Below are 22,622 nucleotides of genomic sequence, written 5' to 3' on the forward strand. Positions count from 1 at the left end.
TTTGTCCATGTCATTATCATATTTTTAGTAAACCCACAAAAAAAAAAAAAAAAAAAAAGGTATAGTAACTCACGAGTCTCCGTGCCACATTTGCAGAAGCCCAACTGAGCCTTTCTTGACTTGAGCCTGCATCGTCACTTGTCATGGGCAAGGAGAAGGTCCATATCAACATCGTGGTGATCGGTCACGTGGACTCGGGCAAGTCCACCACCACGGGACACCTCATCTACAAGTGTGGCGGCATTGACAAACGGACCATCGAGAAGTTTGAGAAGGAGGCTGCGGAGGTAAGAACGTGCGAGATGATGCCCTACAAAAAACCTTTGAAGGGTTTTAACGTCCGATACGTAATTGTGGGTATACAAATACTTGGGTCTCTTGGAATGCCTTCTCACCCATTAAGTGTGATATGAATCAACTAAGTACGTCTTAAATGCCTTTTCCAACATTTTGTCTGTGAGCAAGTTGGTTGGAGAGCTGCAATTTTAACACAGATTAGCATTCGCTAACAGGTTTACCAGATTCTGAATAGCAGCACCTACTTGAATACATCAAACTGACCCTATCGGTCACATGAATAGCAAGGAAAGAGTTTCCTTGATGTCTTCTAGATGGGGAAAGGGTCGTTCAAGTATGCCTGGGTGCTGGACAAGTTGAAGGCCGAAAGAGAGCGTGGCATCACCATTGACATCTCGCTGTGGAAGTTCGAGACAACCAAGTACTACGTGACCATCATCGACGCTCCAGGCCACAGGGATTTCATCAAGAACATGATCACTGGAACCTCGCAGGTAGGCAACGTATGGACCGAGTCACCGAGTTGACCGGCGTTGCGTCGATATTCCAAACCGTCTCTCGTCTTTTAGGCCGACTGCGCTGTACTGATCGTAGCTGCCGGCGTGGGGGAATTTGAGGCTGGCATCTCCAAGAATGGGCAGACCCGCGAACATGCCCTGCTAGCCTACACGCTGGGCGTGAAGCAGCTCATCGTGGGAATCAACAAGATGGACTCCACCGAGCCCAACTACAGCCAGAAGCGCTACGAGGAAATTGTCAAGGAAGTCAGTACCTACATCAAGAAGATAGGCTACAATCCGGACACCGTGCCTTTCGTGCCCATCTCTGGCTGGAATGGTGACAACATGCTTGACGGCAGCCCCAATGTATGTTAAAAACATTCGCTCTGTGTCCTGCAGCGTTAACGTACCGTACGTCCGTTGATGTTCACGGAGTTTTCGGTGTTGTAGATGCAATGGTTTAAAGGGTGGAAGATCAACAGGAAGGATGGCAATGCGTCGGGGACCACGTTGCTTGAAGCCCTGGATGCCATTCAGCCACCCACGCGGCCAACAGACAAACCTCTCCGTCTGCCCCTTCAAGATGTTTACAAGATTGGAGGCATGTCAAGAACCGTTTAATAACTCAACAGACACCTGCTTTAAAATTCCTCGACTTCCAATATGTTGTGTCCGAACGGTGTAGACCAGTGCTTCCCAAACATAATAATGTGCCGTAGGAGATCAGAAGTTGTCCATCCATTCATCCACTTTATTCCGCATACCCGGGGTCAGATCAGGTCAGCAGCTAAAACAGGCAAGAGGTCTCTTTCCCCAGTCACTTCGTCCAGTTCTTCCAAGGAGATCCAGAGGCATTCCCAGGCCAGCGGAGAAACAGTCTCTCCAACATGGAGTGGATTTTCCCTGGAGCATCCTCCCGGTGGGATGCATCTGAAACACACCACCAGGGAGAATCCAGGAGGCATCCTAAAGAGATGCCCGAGCCACCTCATCTAGCCCCTCTCAATGCGGAGGAGCAGCGACCTTGTTGCGCTTTTCAACTCACAAGGCATTCAAAGCGCTTCACAGCGACTCCTCATTCACAGACTGCGCAGGGCCACTTCGACATGGTCACAAGGGGATCAAACCCACAGCCTGTGGATTGGGAGACCTAAAAGTGCACCTCGATGAGCACTTTCGCCATCAGTTGCAGACATAATGCATATTTGACGCAGTTTTCTCTCCGCTTAGGTATTGGCACCGTTCCTGTCGGCCGTGTTGAAACGGGCATCCTAAAGCCCGGCATGGTGGTTACATTTGCCCCAGTCAACATAACCACCGAGGTGAAGTCGGTGGAGATGCACCACGAGGCGCTCTCTGAGGCCTTGCCCGGTGACAACGTTGGCTTCAATGTCAAAAACGTGTCCGTGAAAGACATCCGGCGTGGCAATGTGGCTGGTGACAGCAAAACTGATCCGCCGCAGGAGGCTGCCAGCTTCACTGCCCAGGTAGCTCTTAATAGTATTGTAATTTCCAGATGACCCTTTTTATATTTCAGAAAGCAAACATTGATTTCTTTTTAACTAAAGCTATAATAAAATGGTAAACATAACTTGGTTCTGGAACGGATTAAATCTATCTCCATTACTTTATGGGATAATTTCAATGAGTGAACATTTTGGGTCCCAAAAATTCTGTTTGACCACATGCTTTGCTGTCGATCGTGTCTGCAGGTCATCATCCTTAACCACCCAGGCCAGATCAGTGCCGGGTATGCCCCAGTGCTGGACTGTCACACGGCTCACATCGCTTGCAAATTCGCTGAGCTCAAGGAAAAGATTGACCGCCGCTCCGGCAAGAAGCTGGAGGACAATCCCAAATCCCTCAAATCCGGAGACGCGGCCATCGTTGACATGACTCCGGGCAAGCCTATGTGTGTTGAGAGCTTCTCTGAGTATCCCCCATTGGGTAAGTCTCAGGCGAACGGCTAAAATCGCTATTCACAAAACGTGGGATTGAAAATCTACAGAAAAATCTGACGTCTCGAGTTTCAAGATGACAGTCTTCCAAGAACAGTAACATTTCTTCAAATTGCCTTGGCCACAATTACAAGACTTGTGATTCCATGGGAACTAAAAAAAAAAAAAAAAAAAGTTCTGTTGTCTCCTGATTAATACACTTTTCTTAATATTTCAACCTCATCAAATGACCCCTCTTTACTAACCTGATTTGCAGGTCGCTTCGCAGTGCGCGACATGCGCCAGACGGTGGCCGTGGGCGTCATCAAGGGTGTGGAGAAGAAAGCCTCCACCACCGGCAAAGTCACCAAGTCTGCCCAGAAGGCTCAGAGGAACAAATGAATGTTGTGCTACGCTGCCGACCCCAGGGTCTCCCAGGGCAGGAAATCAATCATCCAGCTCCATCCCACGATTGGCTGCTCTAACTTAATAACCAACGACTGGTTAATCATCACAATGCATCGAAAAACCATCCGAAGGAAAGAAAATCACATAGATCTGATGACTCCTATCGTAGTTGGATTACCATGATACACAAGATAATAACGCAAACGTTTTAAGTGTGCATTGTTCATTTCATTCATGGCAATGCCATTTCTGTGATAGCGTTCAATTAGGGGTATTCCGATCTATCGCCTATGTATAGCTTTCGAGTACAGGTACTGTTTACATGGTGAATGTTGTCCTTTCTTCGTTGTCTTGTTTTACATCATTGCACTGCGCTACGTATGAGCCCAAGACACGCAGTTTAAAACTACCGTTTGGTCTTCTGAGTAGTAAGTCGGTAGAACGTAACGTTTCGTTGTGGTTCAGCTTTAAGTGGCATTTAAAACAAATGGCATTGTGTGTCCTTTCCAAAAGGGGGCTCCAAAGTAAGCCTCCTGAATTCTTGAAGCACTTTCATTGGCACTTTGCACATGCACTGGAGATATATTTCAAAACTGACTAAGCTATTGCACCTTTACTATAAGATGGCACAAGACGCTTTGCGACATTAAACAAGATTCCACTCAGCATGTCCTCTGTTATCTTGTATGTTTTCTGTGCAACTCAGAAGGATTCCTTCAAAAAAAAAAAAAAAAAAAAAAAAAATAGGACCAAGACAAATCTAAAACTAGATTGGGGCCAAGCATGTCAGTTTTCCACACTAAAAAGCTTGGAGGGGTCTTTTAAAATAGAATGTTAAATTAGCATAATCAACCCAGGAACTCCATTTCAAGACCCAAATAAAACATCTTTATTAAACAAAATGTAGAATGTAAACTGGTTAAGTTACAGACAAAACAAAAGCTCAATGTAAACATCTGTTAAGTGGGATGTTTACAAGGAAAAAACGTAGAAATCAAGAGGCTCAATTCAAGAGGCAGTTTTGACAAGTAACCGGATTACAAACGAGCTTCGACTAACACCGCAGGGAACAAATATATTTCGTTGCTCTCAATGATAAAATTGAAAAAACTTGACCATCCAATGACAAATGAAAGCATCAAACTACCTTTTTTTTTTAAAACCTAAAATAATCAGTCTTTTTGCTTATATGTGAATCAAATGTGGCCCTTATTCACAATGGGGTGCCCACCCCTGGTGTTATATACTCTAAGTCTTTTTCCTGGATATGAACTTCTCCTGTGCTCGAAGAACTGACTCACTTGGAAAAGGAACGCTGATTAGAATCCCCAGTATTGGCCTCGATCTCTGCCCTCACGTCGTTCACCGCGTCGTCTGTCTCGACCGCCTTGGCCCCTGGGACCGGGAAACATCTCCTTCTCCCTCTTGTGCTTCTCGTATCTTTCCGCCATTTGCACCAACTCCACAGGAACGTCCTGCAAGGCCCATTTACATTGAGACCTTTTTCGTGAGATGTGACTGTCGCGTCGCTGTGAGCGAACCTGCCCCGATCGCTCCAGGATGGGAATTAACTCCGGTGCCTTCCTCCAGTCTTCCCTTGTTACCAGGGTAACAGCGGCTCCGGAGCGTCTGGAACATATAAATGTTGCTTAAATAAGTTTTAAAAGGCTTTTTTTTTGTAGACCAAAGTGCTTTTCCTGGCTTCACCCTGCTCGTCCAGTCCGGCCCACGCGGTGGACATATTCCTCGATGTTTCGAGGGAAGTCGTAGTTTACAACGTGCGTGATGTCATGGACGTCCAAGCCGCGAGATGCCAAGTCGGTGGCCACCAGGATACGAACGTGACCTAAAGGGTTGTCAAAATACAAGACTTAAACACCAAATATATTGGCAGTCATTTTTAACGTTCCGCCTCACATAGTGCTGGTTCAATGATGAGGTTGGCTTTTGTTAAATTGACAACTAGTGGGCGGGATGTCTCCATCCCACCCACAACTATACATCGCTCCGGACTATCAGTCGTACCAGCCAAAAAGGGCATCATGAAAAGAACATATAAATTGCTCCGGAGTAACAGCCGAATTTTTGTGGGGAAATTTATTTTACAAAAACTTAGACCACGAACTGGAGAGCTCGGACACGCACCCAAAATTCCCATTCCTCAATCATGGCTACGTTCGGAAATAAGCTCCGAGCGAGCACTGCTTCACTCCGATCGTTCGGAAACTCAAATGTCCAAACGTGCATTTTTCATCATGGGCCGTAAAAGATTGCAAAGATGTTCAGAGACCGTTTTTTTTTAAACTCATCTCAAACAGTTCTTCTTGTCGCCAAGAAGTTGTGAAGAGGTCCACGATCTACTAAAGCAACCGCACTGCTTACCTGTTGGCTTTGATATGGTAGCACTTACTGTAGCTGAAAATTCATCCATCCATTATCTGAACCGGGGTGGCAAGACACGTATTTGTCAGATGAATCAGTTTGCACAATAAATACCAGACGGGGATAAGTGGTACGCAAAATGTATGTTCCATTTAAGGCAAGGCATTTCCTCTTCTGTGGTTCACCTTCTTTAAAGTCCTTGAGTGCCTCCTCCCGATCATACTGCTCCCGGTCGCCATGGAGACTTTGCACGGCCAGACCGTGAAGGGACATGTCACTGGACAGGTCATCGCAACTGCAGAGAGATGGCATGATGTTTAATCTACCAGTGTGCACCATTTTAGCTCAGCATTAACATGGACACATTATCAAGTGTCTTGAGACTTGCCATGAAGTTTTCTTACAGACTGTATATGCAAAACAGTCGCATGAGAAACGCCCAGTTTTAAACCCTAACTCTGACTTGGCACCCTACATTAAAAACCATAACTCTGGTTCGAAACCCTGGCCCCGATTTGAAATTCTTAACCTTGGCTCAAGAGCCTATATTGCAACCTCTACGCTGCAAACTTACATGATCTTTTTGCTGACAAAAATGAGGACTTTATCCTCAGGCAGCAAGTTGGCGATGAAGCCAAACAGGTAAGACTTCTTGTCTTCTTCATGGACGACCAGCACAGTCTGCTGCACCGTATCGACAGCCTGCCACACACGTGACCAGTTCATTGATATTCTAATGATATGGTTATAACAGGGTAGATTTTCTTTGTTCACTTTGGCTCGATATCTTCTAATCTTTGAAATGCTAAAGTGTAGTGAGCGTGTTTGACAGGTCATCATCACTCACTGCCAAGTCCAAGGTGCCCACATAGACCATCATGGGATTCTTGAGGTATGATTTAGCCAGACGTCTCACGCCGGTAGGCCAGGTTGCACTGAAACAGGTCACATGGTGCACGCATTATCAAATATTCAACATATTTGGGTGATTTGAATCGGCAAAGTAGCACCATCTGGTGGTCAGTCCCTGAAATGTATTTAATGAAAAAAAAAAAAAAAGCTTTACAAGAATTTTTTTTACCATTCCCAATCAGGATAAAATTCATAGGTTGTATTAGAGCAATTTTTCGAGGTTGAGCTGTTTTCTCAATTTTTTAATACCTTGTCATGACCGTTTGTCTGTCAGGCCGGATATCCAGCAGAATCTTCATAATCTGAGGCTCAAAGCCCATGTCAAGCATTCGGTCTGCTTCATCCAGGACCTTTTTTAAGTGATTAGACACGTCAATATACAACAATCATAAAGGAAAGGACCTAAAATGGTGGCTACAACCCAAAACAAAAAGATGCAGTTGGTGAACCAAGTAAGTGATGGAGTGCAGACTGATGAGCTCGTTCATTTGTAGATCGTTTAGTCGTCCTGGAGTAGCAATGACAATGTCCACGCCGCTTTTCACCAGGTTGATCTGACCCCTTCTGTCACCGCCGCCGTAGATACAGATGCTGAGAGATGACAGAGAGAACACAACTCAGCCTAATGTTTTTGGTGACTTAGTGCCTCCCAATATAACCGCGCGTTGTCTTCTAAGTGATTTTGAATGAATATGTAATGTATGTCAAATGTTTTTTTTTTATTGTAAATAACCTTTTTATTTTGTAATTTAAAAAAAAAAAAACACAATCGCACCCGTTAGGGAATGCAACGTCAATGTGATTGCTATAGTACTTATTTATATGGCAAAGGGGTTCACTGTATGTGTATGGCAAGATGCTAACCTTTTGTAGCCTTTGTAGCGATACTTGCTGCACTCCTCTTCAATCTGCAAGGCCAGCTCTCTGGTCGGAGTCAGCACTAACATGCCGGGGCCTTCGCGCTCTGATCGAGGTCTACAAACAAATAAGGTGTCAAAACCAAACCGTTGGGTTGTGCTGAGGCTTAAGAGCCCATATGCGAGGTGCGCATGCTAAAAGATGTAGAAATGATGTAACAGAAGCGCCATGTCATAAGAAGTGATGGATTTATTGCGAAATAAATTCATGGGTTAACTCCCAGGAATAGGTAGTTCCCCCAATTTGAATTTGGAATCGATTTAAGTGTAATTTCCAATTTTGAACGATAGGGGGCGTCAAGCCAAGTCTAAGTGGTTATCCTCACATGGGCTGTCCGTCCATGTGGATGAATCCAGGCAGCAGATAAACCAACGTTTTGCCCGTTCCTGTCTGAGCAATGGCGATCAGGTCCTCCCCGCTAAGCAGCACAGGCCATGCCTGTGACTGGTGAAAACAAGAAACATACCAGAAAGGAAGGCAAGAGTAAAAGAGATGACATTCCGACAGCCTGTGCATGGTTTTTCAATATCAGTTTACATTGCATAATTGCGCAAGTCATGTTTCAATGTTTTTGGAAATCAAGAAAAAACATTTTTTATAAGATTATTTTTGACATTGTTAAAAAAAACAAAAAAAATTCAACCATATGGGTGAACAAGTAAGCTAAAGGAAAAAGACCCAATAAAAAATACCAACGTGTGTTCTGCCAAAGGAGTATTTTTTTAAGCAAAATAAAAATACTAAATGAGAATTTAAAAAGACCTTTCGAGTAAATATACATTTTTGATGCCCTCTGGGGATTGTCTGATATAATAATTACATGGTGTACAGAATGGGCGCTGTACCTGACAGTCAAGTGACTTCAAAGACTCGGTAGTTTTACTTTGAGTTTTATGCATAAGTGCAGAAGTCTACAGATGGAGACAAGTATACACCTGGATGGGGGTTGGTTTAACAAAGCCGACCCGATGAATGTTGTCCATGATTTCTGGGTAAAGCTCAAAGGCCTCCAGAAAACTGCGGCAGGGATTAGGGATGGGACGTTTTTCGCCGCCGTCCACCATGTCATCCACAAAGATGTTGTTGTTTTCTTTCCTGTCGGGAAAATGAGACAAAAGATATTCATCTAGTGCACATTTGCACACACACAAGAAAACTATAAAATTCACCTCCAATCACAGACTTCTTCAGCAGTGAGGAGGGACACGCTTTCAGCCTCGGTGTAGAAATTCTTCTCCAAGGGTGGTAGGTCTGCAAGATTATCACAGATGAAAAAAAAGAATGAATCCAGTCCCTCGTTTGCCTATTTATTAAAAATAAGAATTATAATAAGGCCAGTTAAAAATAATTATTAATCTTGTTCATCTTAAATTCTTTTTGAAATTTAGATTTACCTATATAAAGTCTTCATAAAAAATAATAATAAAACGTATATTGTCAGCTCAAACTAAAGTGCTCATTTTTTAAATCTATTAAAACAAATAAATGAAAACATTTCTGAATAGATTACAGTCAACTAATATCAAACGGGCTTCTTTTTATATAGTCTAAAACAATACATTAAAATCGAAATAAATAAAGCTGTTTTGAAACTGTAAACCACTTTCTAATTATATGTACAGTATTAAAAAATATTACTCCAGTTAAATGTAACTCCTTTATTAAGCACATTTATAAATCATCAGCTGTGTGTGCGAGTGGGTGTGTGTGAATACTGTGGCGATTGTGTACCGATTTCTCACCTTTCCATTTCATCTCTTCATATTTATGTATGTTTTCCCGAATGTTGCTCCAGTCTATGGACACATGAGTCGGGGCCACCTCAGATGTCTGTAACTGTGTGTCGGACCACACCGAGCCACCTCCTCCATTGCCTCCTCTTGCTCCCCTTCTTCCGTAGCCTCCTGGCACATTGATTTGAATGAACAGCCCATAAAGAACTTGAGTTTAAGACCAGTGAAGATTCCTGAACTCACTGCCGTAGATTCGAGGGTTCTCGTTGGCCAGCAGCTCTTCTATCATCTCTTTGGCCTTCTGCTTGATGGTAGGAGGTCCAAAGATGAGCACCTCCGCCTCCTTTTCCCCGTCGTTGATCTATGATACAAAGTAACAGCAGTTAAACCCAAGAACAGATTGCATCGAATGATGCTTTTAACTAGGGTTGGGCGATTGTATGAGTGTAATAGTAATTTAAATGCGATTATACTTCTGGTATAGTCAACAGTGCAGGTAAATATAACATGTTTATATTGACTTCTGTTACTCCTTAAAGTTATAAAACAATGTGCTTTATTTTAAATGGATATAAATTAGACGACTGTCACACAATAAACACCACAGACATGACCATTTAACTTGCCTTGATTCTTGCACCACTATTCTCCTCCAATTCACGTTTTTTAGCTCCTCCGCGGCCTTAAAACAGAAATGAAATTGTTAAGCTGGGCTGACACTTACCAAAAGTGGTCAAAGGGCGAGCCATATTTAACATTTTTTTTATTCATCACACTCAACAAATACGCAACCCCGAAACAATATGTGCGGAAGGCTTAACCAAGTAGCTAACATCGCTAACTTTACTGGTTGAAATGATAAAAAAAAAAAAAAAAAAAACTTACTCGCGCCGTTTTTTATCTATCTTTTGTTCATTTTAGGTAAGAGTTAAATCATACCAATTATCCTCCCAACCAAGCCATTTTCCACGGTGATAGTGACGGGTGAATTCGACCTATGAGACCCGAATTGGCGTCTGCCATCGGGTCCTCGTTCGTCGGTCCGGGAAAAAGAGCGGCCATCGTTTCCCCGACTTTTGCCTTCGCCTCTAACGCCGCTCCGATAATTATCGCCTACATTGTCGCAAAACGCTCCGATTTTGTTCCTGTTTCGCACACCGAAAGAAATATTTCCAGTGGGCGTCCATTTGGCCGACGTTGGTTGTGGCACAGACTCGTTTTCGTCCTCTTCCCAGTCCGACATTTTCAAGTTGTGCTCCAACCAAGGAGTTGTCAATCAAGACGACGCCTTCAATGACGTTTCGGAACTTTCCCACTTTCCCAAAGGTAACACAGCCAAAGATAGCTTTGGCCTTGACATTGACCTCTCCTTGCTAATCTCCTCTCTCGCATGCGTGAGAATCGAGGGTTTTTTTTTTTTGTTTGTTTGTTTTTTTTTGGGCCTCACGTGACAAAACGGCAGTTGCACTTCGTGCCAAGTTTAGGCTTTGGCCTTGACATTGAACTCTCCTTGCTAATCTCCTCTCGCGCATGCGTGAGAATAGAGGTTTTTTTTTTTGTTTGTTTTTTTTGTTTTTTTTTGGCCTCGTGTGACAAAACGGCAGTTGCACTTCGTGCCAAGTTTAACTGCTCAAGTGGAATTTAGAGGCGTGAACGTTGGTGAAAAAAAAGAAACACAATTGCAATCGATTCGCTCACGGTTGTAACGGTCCAAATCACAACTTTGTACCCTACTTCCCAATAGTTCTAAAGGAAAAGTTGGAAGCCAAGGAGCGTCCCTTACTCATTATGCACGCGCGACCTAGGGGATCTGCAAGTGGTCTATTATAGGATAAATATTATGGAAAATGTAATTCTTAACGTTTGTTTACAAATATTATTACAAATATATATCTGGCTATTTCTGAAAATAACGTGTCTCATTTACATATTAATAACCTAGGTTGCTTTGAAGCCCCCTCCTTTAAAATAAAAAAAAAACACTGTAAAAACATTCACTGAAAATTTTTATTAAAGAATAATAAAATCATTTTGGCTTTTTCTCATCCAGAGAATTAATGTGCACTTGTAATAAATTAATTTCAAAGTAAACGTCGTGTTAACATTGTCAAGCTTTTTAAGGCCCATCGTGTAATAGTAAACAATAAATTACCATTCAAGCAGTATAAAGAAAAATGCATGATTTAAAATACAATGAAAAAAAAAATCAATGGTGGGAGCTTTGCAAATAAAAAGAACTAGATTGACAAATGATTCCCGAATTAGTCGACTGATTTGCAATTAACATGACATTCGTTGCTAAACTACACCAACAAAAAAGTACCGTGAAGTGATTAACAGACTCTTTGACATGAATTATTTCTTTCTTCGTTATGACGTCTTCAATCAATATTCCCTAACATTACACATTCAAATAGTGTTGTGCGTCACATTTTCAGGTGCCACAGCCTCCACTGTGCTTTTGGTATTGCATCACACCAGCAACAACATATTGAAATACACTGGCCTGAAAAATACCACAGTCTTGTTCCGAGGCAAACAAGAAAACATAATAAGCAGATTAAAGATAATACATGACAAGTTACTGTAAATAGTTTTAAGACTACTGTGAAGTGTGAACCACTCCGAAAGCAATTTGAGACAATCCAGCAACACAAAAAAGTTGTTCACGGTTGAAATATGAGGACGATTTTGACAAGAGTAACAATATTTGCCACAAAGATGGTTAAAATTGGCCTCAGACTAACAGATTATAACACAAATGAGTGTTGATGCCTAAAAAGCGCCACCCGAAAAGTTACTTTTCCAGTATTGTTTTTTTCTTGAGCATTGTAAAATTATTCACAGAAAGATCTCGGTTATCTTTAGGTGTATTTTTCTTACGATTTAATTATTTCAAACATGTCACATTTTGACATGATTTACAGATTGGCATCGAGGACATGCGGCTTTAAGAACTCATTTAATTTTCTTATCATCATTAAAAAAAAAAACAAAATCGAGACAAGTTGCTACCGGGAGCATGTAGCTAGCTGGTAGCAATGTGTTAGCATTCATGTTATTGAGTTAATGACAGCATACTGCTACTTTACATATAATACAACATCACCGACAGCATTTCATCATTTGTGCCTCCACTATATCGCAAATTTTTAAATCATCTTTTTTTTCTCATAAATGTACAATTTACAGGTAAGTCCGAGTTTAGTTGCGCGCCTCCAAAGTAACACCATGTTGTGCCAAAACATGCCAGGGAGCACTGAGGTCTAGTGGAAAGATACCACGTGATTAAAAGTAAGAAGAAAGTGCAAAAGAGATCTCCAATTGAAGCTACATTCGCCTTTGCCCAAAAAAAGCTGTGAGCATTGTCATTTATATACTATTTGCATGTGTTGCTGCTCCACGTCTGCTAAGTATCATTTTTTTGAAAAAAAAAAGTGATTTATAAACAGGGGTTCACTGTACTAATCTTTACAGAAAGCAGCTTGTATCCAAAACTTATAAACAACAACAAAAAAAAGTACCACCATGTGACTGGACAGTCTGCTTTGAAGGATGTGTGGATTAGCAAATGGTCACTTCTTTTTATTACATACGTTTTGGACTATCAGCATCCAAGTACCTGGGCTGTCAAAAAAGTGTCATAGAATTCTATCAAAAAATTTGAAAAAGTTCTATCTACAATGAAATGACAAAATAAGGGAAATTATTATATTTAAAATGAAATTTTGAATACTTATGTCCAAATGTTGAGTGTCTCAGTACTTTTTGCACAAAATTTGCCATTAAAAAAACAAAATCAATATGAAATGTCATTACTTTTGGGAGGGATGTCACAGATATTCCCTTTAGCACCCCTGAATTGGGCAATATGTTCATTTTAGTGTTTTACGATCATCCCCAAAAAAGCAAATGAAAGCCCAATACCCAGTTTTGCAAGTGGTGTATTTAGATGTCATTTTTGCCTACTAAGTACACCGCATGAAACAAAGTTGATGAAAATTAACTAAATATAGCAAGAAATTTACATTCACAAGCAAGGACATCTCATTTCCTGTAGAAAGGCTTGAAAGTGGTCTCCCCAATAGTGGCATTCAGTGACTGTGCGTGTGTGTGTGTGTGTGTGTGTGTGTGTGTGTGTGTGTGTGTGTGTGTATAGTCAGGCCAGCTGGATACGTGGCGAATGACCAAGGAAGTCTGAAGCGAGCACATCTTGAGCCGGGCTTCTGTCAGAGTCTGAACGGTTGCTGGCAGGCGCCAGTTTGCGCTCGCAAATGAATAGTCCGCTCCCGCTCCAGCCTTCACCACCGTGTCGATTGAGCTCGTGCATGGAGAAGGACTTCCCGAGGGCGCCTCCCCAGTCAGACGCTGACGGGACGTCGCCCGGCGACAACATGAGCAAGGGGTCCACTTCCAGGCTCACGTGTCGCCTCCAGGTGGCGTCGGATTTGGAGCCGGGCTTCTCCCGTAGCTGCACGAAGCCGGTGTCCTCGCTGGGTCCCACCACGACGGATGGGCCCGGGCCGCCCCGATGTGCCACCACGCCATCCGGCACGGGGCAGCGCAGGTGGGAGGGGTGCATGACAGGAGGCAATTGGAGGGTGAAGCCCCCCGTGGAGGGAGGTGGAGGAGGCAGGTCGGGAAAGTGCGCCCGCCTGGTGCCATTGGGGGTGACCAGCGTGGGGTAGGGGCTGTCGGGCGGCAGCAGGGGCGACGGGGACAGCGAGGCGGTGGACGGCGGGTAGGAGGGAGGTGCGGAGTCCGGGGGACCCTCGTCACTGTCGGCCGGGGCCAGGATGAGCCGTAGTCCCCTTGGGTGGGCGTTGCCATCGCTTCCCTGCGGGGAAGGAGGATCCCGGTCCAGGATGGAGGCCGGGTAGTCGGAGTCGCGGTGCTGGCCCAGCTCGAAGAGCGGCAGGGAAGACAGGGTCAAAGCAGATGGACCCCGCTGCAGGACTTGGCGGTACAGGTCCAGAAGGGAGTCCAACTTGGACTCGATGGAGGAAACCTGGAAGCAAGAGGGAAGAACACCCAAACGCAGATTGAGAACCAACCAAACGTCAAACACATCAACCAATAAACCAACTAAACTGATAAATAACCAACAGTCTGACTCACTGATAAACCATCAAACTAACAACTAAAGCAACAACAACTCAAATATTTGACCGACAATTAACCAACAGTACAAATGACCACTTAGCCAACCAGCTAACAAACTGAGTCAATGAATAACTAAACAATTAACCAATAAATAGCCTGGCTGACTATCAAGCATCCAAACTAACAGTGGGACCATCAATCTACCTACTCAAACAACCAACTAACTAACCAACTAACCGTCCATCTGACCATCCATCCATGAGGGACAATCAATCTATTGCCACTAGCTAATTAGCTAGCAAACTAACGAACTTAGTAAATTAGCAAGTCTGACAGGCTAACCAACCGACAACGCAACCATCACACAAACCAACCAATTGCCCATTGTTCTTATCGATGTGCAATTTTGAAAAATGTTTTCCCTCCTCACCTGCCTCTCCACTTTACAGACACGGCCTAGCATGCTGACGCCATCGTGAGCATCTCCGTCCGGGTTCAGTTTGTCCCTCATCTTCTTATCCACGGCAATTTGGCCCTTTCCCAGAATTTGGTCCACTCTGACACACAAATATAAATACAGACACACACATACAAACATCGGTGTTAACACCATGGAAAACAGCGGCTCGAAGTCAAGGCAGCAGTGTATTTTCTTCAGGTTGAAGAGCAAAACCTGGATGCAAGAGTTAGTATAAAACAAGGGGAAGCGAAGAGCACACTTCATTGCGTTATTCCGGTTGCGGGAACATTCACCAAAAACATGGAGATGTGATGGTTATTTCTTCTTGAAACAACAGACGTTACTCATTTTCACCCATGAACGTGCATTGACACAAATCACTCACCAAAAGCACAAGTCCAGAGAAAAATAAGTGTGATGCATTAACGCAACTTGAAGAAATGACATCAAAGGACTGGGCACGTTGTAATTCTCCTGGTACAGTATGGTGTGGGTCAACTTGACCCATTAAGCTTTCAACTTTTACAAAAAAAAATTCCAAAAATGTCCACGTGCTGTTTTTTCTTGTTATTTACCCTCCAAACTGACCTGTTGTATCATTTACAAATCCAGAAAAAGTATTTTTTTCTCATGTTAGTAATTCTCCTGGTACAGTATGATGTGGGTCAACTTGACCCATTAAGTTTACAACTATACAAAAAAATATTCCAAAAATGTCCACGTACTGTTTTTTCTTGTTATTATTTACCCTCCAAACTGACCTGTTGTATCATTTACAAATCCAGAAAAAGTATTTTTTTCTCATGCACTTTTTTTATGTTGAGGGTTCAACTGAACGCTAGAAAAAAACAAAAAAATTAAAGGATTGTCCTTTTTTTTTTTACATTTGAAAACTCTAATGTGATGTTGAGTGTTAAACAAATTCATTTAAACGTTTATAGAAAATCTGAAACACCCCCCCAAATTAAAAAAAAAATTCCTTGAGCTTTTAATTTTCTTCCATTAGGATTACATCTTTTTATTCTCGATGTCCCCCCCGCCCCTGTTATGTTTGCTTTGTCAGGGACAGCAATAATACGCTTGGGTCAATTTGAGCCGTGGTATGTTTAATGATCCCAAAATGTTATCACTTCTGGACACACTCTTCAACACTTTCAAACACACCATTCCCCATCCATCTCTGCTATTTCACCAACGTGCAAACTGCATCCATCCGCCAAGGTGGTTAATCTACAAATTGGACTCGCATGACAGCAAAAACCAACTAACCCCCCCCAAAAATACAAACAAATCAACAGTTGAGACAGACGGGGAAACAAGCTAAAAGAACTAAAAAATACAAATGATGATGTTAAAAAAAAAAAAAAAAAAAAAAAAAAAGCACACCCAAAATTCCTGGTACAGTATGGTGTGGGTCAACTTGACCCATTAAGCTTTCAACTTTTACAAAAAAAAATTCCAAAAATGTCCACGTGCTGTTTTTTCTTGTTATTTACCCTCCAAACTGACCTGTTGTATCATTTACAAATCCAGAAAAAGTATTTTTTTCTCATGCACTTTTTTATGTTGCGGGTTAAACTGAACTGGAATAATATGTATTAATACGCTTTTTTTTTTTTTTTTTTTTTATAAAATGTCAAAGAACCGGCTGTCGTCCTGTTGTAGGTCAAACTGGCTACTTTTAAAGTTTGGAGAAAAGCTAGAAAAAAAAAATTAAAGGATTGTCTTTTTTTTTTACATTTGAAAACTCTAATGTGATGTTTATGTTGAGGGTTCAACTGAACGCTAGAAAAAAACAAAAAAATTAAAGGATTGTCCTTTTTTTTTTTACATTTGAAAACTCTAATGTGATGTTGAGTGTTAAATAGATTCATTGAAACGTTTATAGAAAATCTGAAACATCCCCCCAAATTTAAAAAAAATTTCCTTGAGTTTTTCATTTTCTTCCGTTCGCATTACATCTTTTTATTCTCGATGTCCCCCCCCGCCCCTGTTATGTTTGCTTTGTCAGGGACAGCAATAATACGCTTGGGTCAATTTGAGCCGTGGTATGTTTAATGATCCCAAAATGTTATCACTTCTGGACACACTCTTCAACACTTTCAAACACACCATTCCCCATCCATCTCTGCTATTTCACCAACGTGCAAACTGCATCCATCCGCCAAGGTGGTTAATCTACAAATTGGACTCGCATGACAGCAAAAACCAACTAACCCCCCCCAAAAATACAAACAAATCAACAGTTGAGACAGACGGGGAAACAAGCTAAAAGAACTAAAAAATACAAATGATGATGTTAAAAAAAAAAAAAAAAAAAAAAAATGAAAAGGCAACCCTGAAGCTGAGCTCTTCTTCCTGTTGGCATAATTGTAATGCAGGGCGGGAGACGACATGTTCCTGAGTCGACTACTCAAGTTGGCCTGTCTGGAGACAGCAAGAAACATCAGCGTCAAACACATGCGCACATACACCCGCCTTTAAATAACATGACTATGACGTGACAATTTCTAATTATGATAATGATATGCCATCTACAAAGCCGGACAACAGCAGATAACGCACAACTGGTCATTCCATCCACACAGAGAAAATAAACACTAATTTATGTTAACGCAGTTATCCTGCACTCGAATTTGTCGAAGAAACTCATTCGATTGCGCAGGCGTACCTAATGTTATGGCTTGTGAGTCGATAGCACAAAATAAAGGTACGAGGGGTATTTCCTGGCTTTGGAAGTGGAACCGAAAGCCCCTTTCACACTGCGTGTCAAAGTGTATTCTTCCTGTGTGTGTGTGTGTGTGAAAGGTATCGACACAGAAACGTGGCAAGACTGAATTTCTTATCTCTGTGAAGGAGTATTAGAAGCCTTGTTCATGCTAACTTTCATACCAGACTTTTTTCATATTGTTCTGTATGAAAGTTAGCAGCATAAAATGGGATGTGGTGGGGGTTACGTAACGGCTGTTGAATTATCAGAGGCCCATTTTACACTCTCTGTTACTCTGTCACTGTTTTGTGTGAAAGGTACCAACACGGAATACAGGAGCCATATTCAAATTACCTTACAAATCAGGTTTTTCTTTCACCTATATTTGTTGTGTCATTGTTCTGTGTGAAAGGTACCGTCACAGAATAGGAGGTTGAGGAAAATGAGGGATTTTAAGATCGTATCAGAAGCCCCTGTCACTCAAAGAAGACTTTTTCCTGTGTCGCTGTTCTTTGTGAAAGGTACTGCCCCGGCAACTTGTCGAATTGGTTGCGTTACGTTCATCGCCGGACACCGACTTCTCCTGCCTTCTCTGTCACATGAGACACTGACGTCAGTTAACTGACGTCAGTTATCTGTCGACGGGCATTGAAGCATGAAAGTGTGCGGTTGGCCAAAATCCCACCGTTTGCTCTCTGCGTGGAAGCGTGTGTTTTAAGAGGCTTAATACGCGCGGACATTCTAATTTGTAAACATTAGTGTTGGGTTAGTTGAGGGAGCATCGGGCGAGCTGGACGGGTCTAACCCCGGTGCAGATGACTTCCTCCGGGCCTGACTGTAATACAAATGCAGGGACGGTGAGGAAAAGGTCTTGGCGCGCCTGCTGAGGGGCCTGGGAGCAGGACCTACAACTGTATCTAGTCTGAGGGAGACAAAAGAGATGCCGCATGCAGTGGATATAAAAAAAGACAACACACCGGTGTTCAAATGCGTCATCACAAATGAGAATTTCAAAATGTCACTCGCAGCAAATGAAATATTTTTTTTTTAAAAAACTTCTGTGAACACATCTTGTTTGTATTTCCTCTGTCAATTTTTTTTTTCTCAAATGGGCATGGGTGTCATTCATGGCGTATGATTATCTTGGGTCCCATAATATTATATCACAAAAACATGGCCTATGAACAGGGGTGTGTAGACTTTTTATATCTGCTGCAGAGGGAAAAAGAGAACGGAGGCCATATGCAGAATAGCCGTGAGAAAGAGGCAAAATGTGAAAAAGAGGCAAAATGAAGGCGGCAAGGTGGGGATGGAGCAGGGTTGATTTCCCGACCTGGTCTGGAGACTTTTGATGCGACACAGCATGTCCAAGTGTCCCGCAGAGTACTGCTCGATCACGTCTTTCACGTCGTATGGACGCAGCGTCTCTTTGAACTTCTTCTTGGCCACGTGGAAACTCATGATCCTGACAAAAACATGACATAGACAAATGCAGTGAGGTAGGGAGACCGCGTCTGGGAAAGTAAAGAAAAGGTGTGAAAATCTCTCAGTGGTTAATTTTTATGGGGTGATGCGTTCCACTTACATGATAATTACAAATGTTAAAATGTTACGATAGCCTGTTGAATAAGGCAACCTTTTCAAACACAAAACCACAACCCATAAACGCTCGAGCGTGACACAGCGCGAGCAGCTGTAATGCCGACAAAAAAACAGCAGATGGTAGCAGTTTCATGAGGTTCGCTGTTCTTTCTTGAGCTGAACAAAGCAAACACTGTGTGAAAATCAACTTCGCTGGAGGAAACCAAAGAACCTTGGTACTCGAGTGTGTGACGCGTTTACCGAGCGAATAATATTGATGTGGGTAAGCCGATCTGCGCATTTGCTTCATTTGCCCCCGCCCCGTTCCTGGTGGGCTCCGCGGTTGCCTGCCTTTCCTGCTGAGAGGTGACAGATGAGCCTCTGTTATGGGAGTACCCACCGGGGAGAAGCTCCCTTGGAACCTCAACCCGACACCCTGGGAAAGTTCATGGTGGGAGCAGGTGGTGGTACCTCAACAATCAGACTTGCTCTCTAATTCGGCTTTGGAAACATTTTTTTTTCCGTTTCTTGATGAAATAGCCAATCAGGGGTTGAAACAAAATGGTTGAACCCATCAATTTGTTTTTTTAATAGCGCAAAAACTCATAAGGGTGGCAAGTAATCTGTAGCCTATCCCAGGAAGTAACTGAATGAATGAATGATTGAATAAATAAATAAGCACATAAAACAATCCGGTGTACGAGTGGTTAGCGCGTCGACCTCACAGTGCAGAGGTCGTGGGTTCGATCCCAGCTCCGGCCTTCCTGTATGGAGTTTGCATGTTCTCCCCGTGCCTGCGTGGGTTTTCTCCGGATACTCCGGTTTCCTCCCCCATTCCAAAAACATGCATGGCAGGCTGGTTGAACACTCTGAATCAGGTGTGCCCAAAGTACGGCCCGCGGGCCAAATGTGGCCCGCTTCCGCATTTTGCCCGGCCCCCTGAACAATACCACAGATGCATTTTTGTTGTTGTTTTTTTTTTTTTTTTTCCAAGTCTGGCTACATGATCGAGACTTGTACATGCATAGAAAGTAACATTCTACTCCACCCTTCTGCAGTCAGTGCCCTACCCAAAACCCCTCCCTCAAAAAATAATAAATAAATAAATAGATAAAATCTGCGATGGACCCCCGTCAAATAAAAAAATGGACTAATGATTAAGTCAGAGAAAAAAAATGACTGGTTATTCTATGCTTTCCGTGAAGTGGGTGTGGGGTCTTGAGGATCTCACCTGACAGCTCTGATGACCGCCTTGAGGGGAGCGGACAGGTCCTCGACCGTGATGTCGCAGTGGCAACCTCGCTCGTCCTGGGAATCCTCCGTCGTCATGCCAGCGTCCACTGCAAGGCAAAGAAACACGACCGTGTTCGTCAAAGTCTGAATCACAATGTTTTGGAAAAGCTGTTTGAGCATGTGATATCCCATTGCAGAGACACGTGCGGACATACAACACTTTCCGTCACACACTCAGCTCAAGTGTGCATGTGCATTTTTGTACCTGCAGCGTTGTGCGGTGGCAACCAACGTGGGTAACCTTCACATCAAAACTTATTGAGTGGATGCTCACCGTCTGAAGCTGCGTTGCGCGTCTGGCTCTTGAGCCTAAGTGAGGGTCTGAACCGCGTGCGGTCGTTGAAGCTCCAGCTCTTTTGCACCTTGGCGGGGCTTTGACCCATCAGCTCGCCACCGCCGCTTGCCGCCTCGTTGCCGGGGGAACAGCGCTGGCGGTCGTTAATAGACGCCTGGCGGCTTTTCACGCTCTGCCCCCGCGGGCTGGCCATGCGGACTCGCTCCTTGAAGCTCAACTTTTGACTGCGTGGGTGGAGGTTGAAGATGGAATGAGGGGATTTAAGGTTGAAGAGAAGAAAATGGACAACGTTATGAAGTGCTCCCGTGTGTCCTTCATACCAATCTTCATCCAGCTGACATGCCCAAAACCAAAGAGATAAAGCCATCTTGCCCGCCAGACCGACAACAAACTGCCATCACAAAATAATTTACTCACAACTAAGAAGACACTGAATTACAGAGTTGTTAAAATTCTGCAGGTCCTTTGTCGCACACAAAACAGTAAAATGCCACTTCGAACCACAATGACTTTCTGTATGCTTCAGGCATGGCTTCTTTAAAAATTTTTTGGTGGGTCTATTCATGCCGAACAAATTTAATTTTGGTAAATTAATCTAGTCTCAGGGTTTCAAGTTTCAGGCATGGCTTCTTTTAATTTTTTTTTTTGGTGGGTCTATTTATGCCGAACAAATTAAATTTTGGTAAATTAATCTAGTCTCAGGGTTTCAAGTTTGACTTTGAATTGTGCAGTGAAATGGCTAAAACATTCTGCAAAAATGGCCAACTTTTTGTCTCTTTTCAGCTACCTATGACAGAGATGCCTACCAAATTTCATGGTGCTAAATTAATCAGATTTTTTGGGGGTGGAGAGGGATTTCCTAAATATTCCAGTATCAGAAATTTGGCTTTGAGGGACACCTGAAAATGACCAAAATGATGGTGAAATGGTTGCTTTAAATCAAAATGGCAGACTTCCCGTGAGTTTTATCGCCTGACCTCTGCAGACTTTTTTTTTTTGTGTTTGTACTCATAATAGATAGGCCAACCAAATACAGTATCATAAATGAAACTAGGAGAGGATTAAAAAAAAAATAATCGACAGTAATAGAAGTTTCCTTTTGATGGACCTTCTGAAATTGCCAAAATGATCAGTTTCAAACCAAATCGGCTGAATTCCTGTGTCGCTTCCACCTTGGCTGGAAACATTTTTGTGGGTCTACTTATGATAGATGTGCCTTCCAAATTTCATGTTGTCAAAGAAAACTGGCTCGGTTTGACAAGCATTCCAGTCGGAGAGGTTTGGCTTGGAAGGAAATGGACCAAATTTCATGTTGTTCAAGAAAACTGGCTCGGACGGTTTGACAAGTATTCCAGTCGGAGAGGTTTGGCTTGGAAGGAAATGGTCAAAATTACAGTCCATTGTTTGCTTCCAAACAAAATGACACATTTCCTGTGTCTTTTTAGGCACGGCTTCGACTTTCTTTTTCATGGATTTACTCATGACAAACATGCCGACCAAATGTCATACTTAGCAAAATTGACTTCAAGGACTGAAATTTCCACTTTATCCAAGGAGCGCAACAGAGACAAACCTTACCCACAACCTAAGCAAAGGCAAGCCAGCCTTACTTTCCGTGAGACCTTCCAGTTGAGGTGTCACTCAAAACACTGAGGAACTACAGAAAACAGTTTCAAAAGACTTCGAAAATGCACATGATGCACATTAATCTTTCGCTGAGATGCAGACACGTACTAAATGCAATTGAAAAAAAAAAGGACCAGCATGCAATGGAGCAGGGCCAAGGGCAAAGAAGAAAAACGCGGATATTTTCCCATCTGATCTTTTTTTTTTGGAAGATAAATTTGATTTAATTTTTTTTTTTTTTTTTTTTACAGGAGGGGTTGGACAATATATAACTACTTTTTTTCACTTTTGTCACAACAACAACGATGGAGCAGACTACTGTACCATTATTTTGCTTGAATAAACCAAGTGTGGATGGAAAAACTGAACAATGAACCTCATGTTGTGGTAATTCAATTTATGTAAAGATATACAGTGTTTAAGAAATATATTTGACCGCCTGCCTCCATTGGACGCTTGTCTAATAT

General features: G+C 42.7%; 3 protein-coding genes across 8 annotated transcripts in view; 1 reads left to right on the plus strand and 2 right to left on the minus strand.

The window, feature by feature from the left end:
* Positions 1-3,808, plus strand: part of LOC109526710 (elongation factor 1-alpha 1) — a 4,969-nt gene extending 1,161 nt beyond the window's left edge. Inside the window, exons 2-8 of one of the 2 annotated variants that reach the window (XM_019888162.1) lie at positions 95-287; positions 612-791; positions 867-1,163; positions 1,248-1,398; positions 2,028-2,284; positions 2,510-2,744; positions 3,012-3,808. In XM_019888162.1, the coding sequence (XP_019743721.1) occupies positions 144-287; positions 612-791; positions 867-1,163; positions 1,248-1,398; positions 2,028-2,284; positions 2,510-2,744; positions 3,012-3,136 (1,389 nt within the window). In that variant the 5' untranslated portion in view covers positions 95-143 and the 3' untranslated portion in view covers positions 3,137-3,808. The remainder of the gene's footprint in view (positions 1-94; positions 288-611; positions 792-866; positions 1,164-1,247; positions 1,399-2,027; positions 2,285-2,509; positions 2,745-3,011) is intronic. The other variant, XM_019888161.1, reaches the window with a different exon arrangement.
* A 495-nt stretch (positions 3,809-4,303) lies between these two features.
* ddx43 (DEAD (Asp-Glu-Ala-Asp) box polypeptide 43) lies at positions 4,304-10,452 on the minus strand. The gene is made up of 16 exons (XM_019888160.1): positions 10,027-10,452; positions 9,714-9,769; positions 9,331-9,448; positions 9,097-9,258; positions 8,524-8,605; positions 8,290-8,449; positions 7,680-7,798; positions 7,301-7,411; positions 6,886-7,027; positions 6,686-6,786; positions 6,372-6,459; positions 6,099-6,226; positions 5,710-5,819; positions 4,850-4,988; positions 4,684-4,771; positions 4,304-4,617 (listed from the first exon to the last, which is right to left on the minus strand). The coding sequence occupies exons 1-16, from the start codon at positions 10,328-10,330 to the stop codon at positions 4,462-4,464; spliced, it is 2,064 nt and encodes a 687-aa protein (XP_019743719.1). The 5' UTR covers positions 10,331-10,452; the 3' UTR covers positions 4,304-4,461.
* Positions 10,453-11,080: 628 nt separating this feature from the next.
* kcnq5a (potassium voltage-gated channel, KQT-like subfamily, member 5a) overlaps positions 11,081-22,622 on the minus strand; it is a 56,462-nt gene continuing 44,920 nt past the window's right edge. For 2 of the 5 annotated variants that reach the window (XM_019888149.1, XM_019888150.1), the window contains 7 exons: positions 20,509-20,753; positions 20,173-20,281; positions 18,694-18,825; positions 18,166-18,282; positions 16,988-17,077; positions 14,621-14,747; positions 11,081-14,095 (listed from right to left, as the gene is read on the minus strand). In XM_019888149.1, coding sequence (XP_019743708.1) covers positions 13,247-14,095; positions 14,621-14,747; positions 16,988-17,077; positions 18,166-18,282; positions 18,694-18,825; positions 20,173-20,281; positions 20,509-20,753 — 1,669 coding nt within the window. In that variant the 3' untranslated portion in view covers positions 11,081-13,246. The remainder of the gene's footprint in view (positions 14,096-14,620; positions 14,748-16,987; positions 17,078-18,165; positions 18,283-18,693; positions 18,826-20,172; positions 20,282-20,508; positions 20,754-22,622) is intronic. The other 3 variants (XM_019888152.1, XM_019888153.1, XM_019888151.1) reach the window with 2 other exon arrangements.

Source organism: Hippocampus comes, unplaced genomic scaffold, assembly GCF_001891065.2.
Source record: "Hippocampus comes isolate QL1 unplaced genomic scaffold, H_comes_QL1_v1.1 scaffold136, whole genome shotgun sequence".
Lineage (NCBI taxonomy): Eukaryota > Metazoa > Chordata > Actinopteri > Syngnathiformes > Syngnathidae > Hippocampus > Hippocampus comes.

Coding starts and splice junctions, on each gene's coding strand:
- ddx43 (XM_019888160.1), bottom strand. CDS start 10,330: ATGTCGGACTGGGAAGAGGACGAAAACGAGTCTGTGCCACAACCAACG. Junction 9,770..10,026: donor CTTGGTTGGGAGGATAATTG/GTATGATTTAAC, acceptor TTCTGTTTTAAG/GCCGCGGAGGAGCTAAAAAA. Junction 7,412..7,679: donor CACATGGACGGACAGCCCAT/GTGAGGATAACC, acceptor ATTTGTTTGTAG/ACCTCGATCAGAGCGCGAAG.